This window comes from Aulonocara sp. 'chitande type north' Nkhata Bay, linkage group LG7 (assembly GCF_057382095.1).
Source record: "Aulonocara sp. 'chitande type north' Nkhata Bay isolate Kocher_YH1m ecotype deep benthic linkage group LG7, A_spYH_male_GT1.1, whole genome shotgun sequence".
Lineage (NCBI taxonomy): Eukaryota > Metazoa > Chordata > Actinopteri > Cichliformes > Cichlidae > Aulonocara > Aulonocara sp. 'chitande type north' Nkhata Bay.
In genome coordinates, this window is record NC_141350.1 from 19804249 (window position 1) to 19814249 (window position 10001).

Sequence of the window (10001 nt, forward strand, 5' to 3'; positions counted from 1 at the left end):
AGTGTGGCGTGGCTGCTAAAGTAAAGGACTAAGACATTTTTGCTATTGTGAAACAGAATAATGCAATAATATGATGTGTTACACAATCACACAGTATTATTATTATATTACAGTATTATCACTATTATTAAATTAAATGAAATTGCATTTCTGATAGAATCTAAAGGATGACTGAAGGGTCAGCTTAAATAGGAAACATGTTTTCTCACAACGCTGGTTTCACGTGTCTGGATTTTGAGATATTTGCCTCTGAGATTTGTAGAATTTTGATTTAATGGATGAAGAAAATAAAAAACAACACAAATCTTACTAGAATCTGAAACAACAACCTGGCCCTCTGAAAACTATTAACACTCTGTTTTGTGAAGCCTGTTGGGAGCTATGGTTTTTGGATGGATTAAAGCAATGGTCTGGTGTTTGAGGAAGTGTGCTCATCTGGTTTCTTGTACTGATAATCTGTAGGATAAATGTGATGCTACTGCTCACAACTGGTTAGCTTGGTTCATAAACATTGGGCTAGTCTGTCTTTGTCGTAATGATAACAGAATCTATTAAAAAGTTATGACTCATTAAATCTCTTTTTAATCAGCTGGAGTTGCCAACAGCCGGTTAAAGCTCAAGGCAACAACTACTTTGCATGAAAACCCAGGAAAACTGTGGCACATGACACAGTAAAATCTGTGAAAATATGGTTTTACTATGAAGGGATTTTTCTTGTTAGACTTTTTCCCCCTACTGTTTTTAACCACATGTTGAATTTTACCATTTATGAAAAAACTGACAAAATTACCTGGACATTTTCCATTTTTCCATTGCCCATTTTTCTACTAAAGAAATCCTACAGATAGATGTATCTCAAAACCTCCTCACACTGAAAATAAACAGTAAAAAAATCTTAACTCTGTTGAATAGGTAAAATGACCTTTTAATACAATGATTTATCACTTTATTACAAGGTGCTATTCATTCTATTGGGACATATATTATCCATCAGTATGGGGGTGGACAACATGTTGACAAAAGGCTGCTCATTAGCAGAATTTCCCATTCACACGTTTTCAATTGAAAGGTCAAGCAGTTGCATAATCCCAGAGCTTGGCAAGCTTCAACTGCTTAGATTGGCAAGAGACATGACTTCACAAAGCACTTCATTTTCAGCAGAAATAACACACATAAATTTCTGTGGCTGTGCACCAGCTTCATGAAGCACAAACTATGAAATGTTCCATGTAGTAAAAACAGGAACAAAGACAACGTAATATTTAATACATTGGCGTGTATATTTCAACATAAGGTGTTACAGTAGGTTACCTCTTAAAGATTTGCACAAGCCATTACAGACCAGCAACTCATGCCCAATAGATTTACATATATTACTCCTATTTACAGACATTTAAGTGTTTTTAATATACAACTATGCAACATTTGAATTGATATGTACATACTTTGATACACAGTGCACACATATATACACAATATCTATGTACAATCTTGATTCAATATAGCTTTTTTGTGGGGGTGGGGGGGATTATTTTTAATCCGACAATCATTATGGTGTCACATATCACATTGATTTCCAGGAAGTTGTTTATCTCGAGTGCAAATGAAGCCAAAACTCAGAACCACCAGTGGTGCAGGATGTCTGAGGAAATTCAGGAAGTGTGCTGATGTGTTGTGTGTGGAATGTGTGAGCTTCTTCCCAAGATTTTATGAAAGACATGGGAACAGTTTGTGAGAAGGTGGGCTGACTTATCCAGCAGTGGTCAGTCTCACTTCATCAGAGCCCCCTGCTTTCTATCTGTGAGTGAGTGTGTGTGTGTGTGTGTGTGTGTGTGTGTGTGTGTGTGTGTGTGTGTGTGTGTGTCTATAAAACTTGAAGGAGATCTCATTTACCAATGCTGAGCAGAAATGAAAGCCATTAAATTTAGGACTGTCTTGTGCAACATGAAACAATTCCTTCAACAAATCATAAAAGTGCACATAACCACAAAAATCTGGCTGATAAATGTAACTCCACATGCTTCCCTTTTTTATTTTATTTTACTTTTTTTTCCCTCAGGTCAAAGCAAAAGGTTCGAATCAGATTTACAAGCCACTAAAATGTGGTTCTAAGAAAAACAGGAAAAACGGAAAGCTAAACACAACGGATGAGGTGACTGCCTTGGTTACTTGGAGACGAGTGGTCTGGAAGAGTCGTTTTCACCATCACTACACACATCTCGGCTGCTATATGGGTTTTATCTTTGTAAACACTTTAACAGGGAAGGGTGTTCGGCAGCACTGTGGGGAGGCACAACAACCTTTGATTCCTGGAAAAAAAGGTTCTCGCTAAAGAAAAAAAAGGAAAAAAAACACTCAGAAGAACTCATGCAGGAATCTGCAAAACACTGAATATTGAAGATTTATGATTACATTCAATAGAACAATTTAAAGCCTGTGCATGCTTTTTTCTCATTATTTATCTAACGTTTCTGCTGAGGTTATCTAAAGAAAGAAAGAAGATGTATGCACGTTCCCTAATGTGTCCATATTTTCTGCTTCTGTGAACCTCGCAACACCCTGTTTCATGTTTTTTTTTTTTTCAAACTAAAAAAAAGCTTGGTTTTCTGTATAATTTTAAGACATTGCAGTTCCTGTCATTCATGCCATTTGGTGCCACTGTCAAACATGTGTTTACTCTGCTTGAATAGAGGGCTTGGAGGAATTATCCAGCTCTCTCCAGTAGCCGGTACTACCTGTTGGGCTCCGATTGGTCATCTTAGTCAGCAAAGTCGTTCTGCGGAGGCTACTGTCTGAGTCTTCTTTCTTGAAGTCGGTGTTGATTTTGCGGCAACACGAGAAGCACTGCACAAAATCCTGGAGGAGGTGGCCACTGAAGATCATGTATATCCACGGGTTACAGCAGCTGTTGAGACTGGCAAGGAGTGCAGACAGAGACACTGCTGTGTTCTCTGAATCTGGAGAACAGAGAGAGGAAGGAGGGAAAGGATGATTAATTCGCAAAACATCTGGTACAGGCTGTAGAAATGCCTGTTTAACTCAGTGCCTCTGGTGTCTAAATGCTGCCTAAATGTGCCAGACTCTGAAAGTTACAAAGGTGTGCCAAAGTTAGAAGAAATCTCTGTTACAGATCCAACTAGTTTTAAGACTTTTGGAATAAAATGTAATTTTCATAATATGAGCAAAAGGCGGTAATCCACCTCCTCAAACACTGACACTTAGTCAGATAGATTTAAGTATAAATTCCTTCTCTCTTCCTACATCTGAAACACTTTGATTGGAGGATAATGTGATCTGTTGGTGTCTTCACTGTCACAGAGTTCCTCACACCAGTAACAAAGGAAGCGACGATAAATTAATCAAAGGAGCTTGCAAAGAAAACTGAGAACCTTCACAGACATGACGATAAATTAACGCATTTAAAAAATGACAGGATCTGTTTTCACTGCAGCCACGGTCATTTTCTAAGCCAAGACAAGAAATTTTGGTGCCTAAAATTATAAGGAAAAAAACTATAATGAAGACGAGGAAAGCTATAAACAGTGGTCCAACTCAGGGAGGAGTTTGTTTCATCAGCTGCCAATATAGTAGGCCCATACAGTTTATTTAGTGCCATGACATGAGTTTATAGAGCTATATAAATGATTGTTGTTGTTTTTTACCTGCAATCATTTGCAGGTTGATGACATATATAACAACAACAACAGCAACAACAACAAAACCTACGATGGTGCCTTTTTAGAACTTCCCCAAATTTCTACAAATTTGAGTTATATTGCACTTTATGTTGCACTTTATGATAGGGCAGAAAAATACTAGAAACCAGAATTTGTGTAAATGTGAATCATCTGTAGATTTCCTGTAAAATTTACTCTCACTGAGAGCTTTGGGCCCAATTTTTGTGGGCTTTGGCCTTCCAGCTAACTACCACAATATCTGACTTTATCATCTAATTGCAGTTGTCATTGTTTGTGTTTGAGTTGTTGGAATTATCCATCTCACTAGGACTTCAAAAACTTTATTTCAAAACAAAAGAGATAATAATGAAAAGTGATACAGCTAACCTAAGAATTTTACACGTAAATTTTTATTCTTAGCATTCACCCCACACACACCTACCCATCCCAACACCGTCACCAAAAGTTAACAATTGAATTCAGCCAAGAACGGAATGAACTTATCAGCTAGCCAGCAATAATTAATTCTACTGATCCACAGTCAGACTGATAAACTTTGAACAAAAGTCTGAAATATTTTTCTGTGAATTCACTTTTTAAAAAACAGGTTAACAACCCTTCTGAGGCCCTGGGACCATTTTTGTACATTTTAGTTTTTCAGTTACAAGCCATTTGCACTGTGTTGAATGGAATATAGCCAAATTCTCTAAAAAAAAGTTTGGCATAATTTCATTTCAAAATTCAAGTCTGACTTCCTTAAATTAGCTTCAGTGGCTAAGCTAACAATACACATCCTCTTAGAGCCCTGGGGACCATTTTTGGCCCATTGACTTCCATTATAAACGCTATTTTTCACTGCAGAATTATTACCGTTAATGTCTTGGTGATTACTCATGTCTCCGTCTCGTTTTGGTCTATGAGCCTTAGAGTTGTAATTTTTTTATTTGTCCACCGGGTGGCGCCCTTGCTCCACATTTGATCCCTGCTGGAAAACAGCGGGCTGCTTGGATAGACCTGCGGGAAACGAAGCCTCATTTCCGGCGTGCAGCAGCGGCTTCGCCCGCTGATCGGGCGGGACCATTTTTCGGTCCCTAGGACCGTTAGAGGGTGCTTTTTTTTTTTTTAGTCAACAGGAAATGACGTATTTGTTGTCACGTGGTATCGGACGTGTGGGCTGGAAAAAGCAGTCCCCGGTGATCGTGCCCCGGTGATCGTCGCGACTTACCCCGGCAACATGCACTTATTTCGGCCTAGAGGAGGAGCATTTGCCGCCTGGAGACCATTTTCTGGTCCTGAAAAAAATAAATAAAAGGCGATCGAAATGACTGTTGGTGCCAAACATTAGTCCATCTAAAGGCCCAATTATAATAACAATTGAATATTACCTCAAATGTTTTTTTTGGAAAATATTCAAGTTTTATGTTTTTTGGGGCAAAAAAGCAGTGCGCTCATGTGACGAAACCGGGATATAAAGGGTTAAAATCCGCGAAATGTAATTAAAACTTGACATGAATATTTCAAGGAGAAGTAGGTCTAAAAGATTGGCTAATTTAAAGTGGAATAAAATATTAATATATAAATTTTTTATAGCACTTTTTTGGGCGTGGTCGATTAGGACCGATAGTGTGTGCATTTTATGAAATGCGCTCCTGCAAAAAAAAATAAAAGGCGATCGAAATGACTGTTGGTGCCAATCTTTGCTCCATCTAAAGGCCTAATTATAATAACAAACAAATATTACTTCAAATGTTTTTTTTGGAAAATATTTAGTTTTTTGTTTTTTGGGGCTAAAAAAACAGGGCGCTCATGTAATAAAACTGGGATTTAAAGGGTTAAAACAATGAAAATATAATTAAAACTTTATATGAATATTTCAGGGAGAAGTAGTTTTAAAAGACTGACCAATTTAAAGTGGAAAAAAATATGAATATATAATCTTTTTATTGCACTTTTGGGGCGGGACCATTTTTGGTCCCCAGGGCTCTAAAGGGATGCATTTTTAAGGGTCAGCGAAGGGTTTTAAAATACTTCGAGTAAGGCAAAGTAGGGCATTTGATAATTAGTGCAATAATATAGTATTGCTGTATTAGTACCATATAAATTGTATAAAACAGGTTCGGCTAATGTGACTTAAAACTTTGGTTAAAAAAAGATGTAATCTGATTTTAGACAAGAGGAGATAAAAGGGAAACACCTTGTGGACAGGACAAAATATGTTGCTTGCACATAATTTATACTAGTGGCGTGGTTTTAAAGCGCCATAACATTTCACCACTTAACGTCTCAAAATGCAGATGTAGGGTTTTTTCCTTCCTAAATCTCCCTGGAAAATTCTCCAAATGGACACGTACGGAACATAAGATTTCATTTATTTGGTGAAATGTAGTTGTGGGTGTGCATGTGAGCGCGTGTGCGTGAAAGGTTTGACACTGTATACGTTTTAGATTAGTATGTTTACACGTTTTGTTTTTGTTTGTCAAATAAGTTCGTGCGTAAAGGCGCGCAATTCGGGGATTTTTTTCCCTTGCGCAACGCGATTCTTAAGTTTCTGTTCATTTTCTCCCCCTGCAATTCTCAACATTTTTAGAACGATTAAAAGTGGGACATTTAATAAGTATTTTGTTCATTTATAAGCACTCACCATCCCACTGGAAGTTTTCATCCCACACAGACCACATCTGCACGATGAAAAACGGTGCCCAGCAAACAATGTACGCCAAAACGATCACAAAAGTCATTTTAACGGTTCTCAGTTTGGCTCTTGAGATAGTTGTAACGCTGCTGACCGAGTTCTTTCCAATCAGTCCATTCCTGCTTGCCGCACCAGCCGTCGTTTTTCTTTTCTTGTATTTAATATTCTTCCAAATACTGTGGCAGATAAACCCGTAGCACATCATGAGAAGGACCACGGGCACCAGAAAGATGCCCACGGTTATCCAGGTGATGTACGCCCTGGCGCCCCAGGGCTCGATAAAGCGCGCCCAGCAGTCGTAGACGCCCGAACCGTTCTGGATCTCGCTCAGGGAGAAGATGAAGTACTGTGAACAGCTGAGCACCAGGCTACATATCCACGTGGAGATGATCATGATGTACGAGCGTCGTGTGGACTGCTGTAGGGTTTTCAGAGGGTGGCAGATGGCAATGTAACGATCCAGGGTCATCATCACCATCATATAGGTGGACGCAAACATTCCCATCACCTGGAGGTGCTTCACAATCCTGCAGAGAAAGTCTGGGCCGTAGAAGCGGAAGGTGATTTCCCAGCACAGCTGTGGCAGCACCTGGAAGAAAGCAACCACCAGATCGGCCAGGCTCAGGTGTTTGATGAAAAGGTGCATTCGCGACATCTTCTTCTTTGTGTTGTACATGGCCAGCAGGACGCTTACGTTCCCAATGACAGCAACCACGAAGGTGATGCTCAGAACCATTATCTCTATTTGTGCCACCTCCTCGTTCCTTGCAAACGGATCTGATCCGTTATGCTGGTCGGTGCCGTTTCCAGACGTTCCCATCATTAGGTCAGTGGTGACAGTGAACACCAAAGTCTGGTTCTCTTCGTTCAGGAGCATACGTTTGTCAGGAGCGTACATGGCACTGCCCCTCTGTGCGCCCTAGCAAGACTTAGTGCCAGAGGGGCTGCAAAGTGCCTCTCCAATCCGTATATGGAGCTACCTGGCGCCCGTAGAGAGAAACTCGTTGCTTTGTGAATTGTGTCTCCTGTCAGCGCTTTTTAAACTCGAGTCAAATTTCAGACTGCGTGCGCAAAGCAGGATGCACTGCAAAAACATGAGGCACCTAATGATTAATTTATATTGCGGCAAGCACACATTAATTCAAATAAAATGTAAAAATAAATGCAAAATGAACATAGACATCAATGAGGGATACTTTTCAGTGAAGGTGTACCCAACGCAATCTAAAGTGTTCAAATATGCGAAACGTGCGTTTTCTTGAAACTGTGTTTGAATATCAGCATAAATATAATCAAGCCAAAAATGATCCGTGCTGCGTTTCCGATTCCTTGTCTTGCTTTGGAGACAAAAAGTTTAAAATGTGACTTCCACAACAATGGCTAAAAAAAAACATTTTTTGCAGTGCAGAGCTAAGCCCTTCCCGATGCTTTACACAACATCCACATCACCACAACTCCGCGTAGGTATTGTTTATTAGGAACTTTTGTGGGTATTAAAAAGTCACAAAATGTGCTGAAAATGTAAAGTGTTTAAAGTACAATGAACTGAGTAACACAATTTTTATTTACAATTTTTTTTCATACACTTTATGAATATTTGAGGTCCAATAAGAAAAGACAGTCCCACCCAACAGTTCACAAATAACATTTAAATGCTTTTCCCCCCAGCATAATAAGCTTTGCAGAGGAATTGTTATAAGGTAACTGTAGCTGAACCTGCAAACATTCGGGGCTCTAAATGTGTTGCTGTGATGTTGCTTTAATAGGAATGTGTTGGGCAACAGGCTGGAATGTTGTTTATGTTAAAGCCCAGATAAAAACCACATGTAGCCCAGATGAAAAATATCATACTTATTCTCTTTATATTAACTGTCCACATCAACAAGCGTCGTATTTCCTATGACCATTGAATGCACCTCTCAGTTCACCCCACGTGAGGGCACCTAGCTCAGCAACCAATCAGAGCCTACCCAGGCCGCATTGACCCTGTCAGCCAGGAAGTGAGGTGGAGGTGCATGGTGTCCCGGGTTTTTCTTATCTCAGCAAGAGGAGTGGAGGCATCTGCTACTCAAACCGAGAAATCCACAGACAAAAGAGAGGAAAACTCAGGATTGAGAGGAAGGAAAGCCAGCCTACTTACCTGCTGGAAGTCCGGAGTCGAGTGGCTGGATGAAGGAGAGAGGCAACGTCGGTAAAACGAGTGTTATTCTGATGGAAAAAACTTGTAGAGACTTACCGTCGCGATCATGCTAATGCTAGCTCGGTGTCTCACAGGCTAACCACTCACCTTTCATCCGGAGAGCTGCTGCAATTCCAACGCCAGTGTGTGTTGGGCTTTTGTGAAACAGAGCAACGGTGAGCAACATGTTCTTAGCTGCTCTAAAGCTAAATTTTGTCAGTTCACTGTGAGTTTAAAGTAATCTAGAGGGTAATTTTTAGTGCATTTCTCTCTCACGAATAGGCCTATAGTGTGGAGAATCAGAATCAGAATACTTTATTGATCCCTGGGGGAAATTATTTTTTGTTACAGTGCTCCATTTTAAACCAACATTAAGACAAGACAGACAATACGCTAACTAAGAATAGTACAATATATACATATATATACATACATACATACATAAGTCACTTATAAATAAATATTTGGAAAAGAAACATGTGTAGTTGTAGCAGCAAACAGTGTGTTAAGTGGATGCGTTGTACAGGGAGATGGCCACAGGCAGGAATGATTTCCTGTGTCGTTCAGTGGTGCTTTTCGGTAATCTCAGTCTCTCACTGAACGAGCTCCTGTGACTGACCAACATGTCATGGAGTGGGTGGGAGGTGTTATCCAACATTGTCTTTATCTTGGACAGCATCCGCCTCTCCGACACCACCTTGAGGGAGTCCAGCTCCATCCCAGAATCAGAATCAGAATCAGAATGGGTTTATTGCCAGATGTTGAGGTTTACAACATTAGGAATTTGCTGCGGTGCTTCAGTGCAAACAATAAGAATTAAAGTGCTATGTAGAAAGAAAGACATTGCTGGCCTTACGGATCAGTTTATTAAGTCTGTTGGCATCTGTGACCCTCAGCCTGCTCCCCCAGCATGCAACAGCATAGAGGATCGCACTGGCCACCACAGACTCATAGAAAATCCTCAGCATTTTCTGGCAGAGAAATTAAGCACGCTGCTTTAATGCCTCTGAACTGAACTCACATGTATATTTTGTTGCTTATTTGCACATAGTTCTGAATTTGTTATGGTGTATTGTATTTTGAGTGTCAATGGTTACTTACCATAAGTATTGTTTAATTAATGTTTACATGAATAGAGAAATATTTGAGCAACTTAGATGTTTAGTTCTCATATTTGATATGCTTGAAAATTGAATGTTGTACAACAGAACTGTGAGATTTGATAAGATTTAAGATGTTGATGCAATGAATATGAGGTGATGCAATATTTTGATTTTGTATTTTAACCTTAAACAATGCATCTGAAACAGACTGATTAGAATGTACATTTTATGACCTGGATTATAGGTCAGGTTTTTTGGAGAGGACGGAAAAGTCCAAGGACCAGGACGATATTCTGGTTGTGATAGATGGCGAGCCAACCACTTTGAGGACGATCTACCCCAAAGAAGAT

General features: G+C 39.6%; 1 protein-coding gene across 1 annotated transcript; it reads right to left on the minus strand.

Annotated features, from left to right (window-relative positions):
* Nucleotides 1-904: 904 nt before the first annotated feature.
* Nucleotides 905-7389, minus strand: avpr1aa (arginine vasopressin receptor 1Aa). Its single transcript, XM_086299294.1, is given in 4 exon segments — nucleotides 905-2305; nucleotides 2307-2328; nucleotides 2736-2957; nucleotides 6319-7389. Coding segments are annotated over 4 exon segments (1272 nt in total). The 5' UTR covers nucleotides 7268-7389; the 3' UTR covers nucleotides 905-2226.
* Between the last annotated feature and the right edge of the window lie 2612 nt (nucleotides 7390-10001).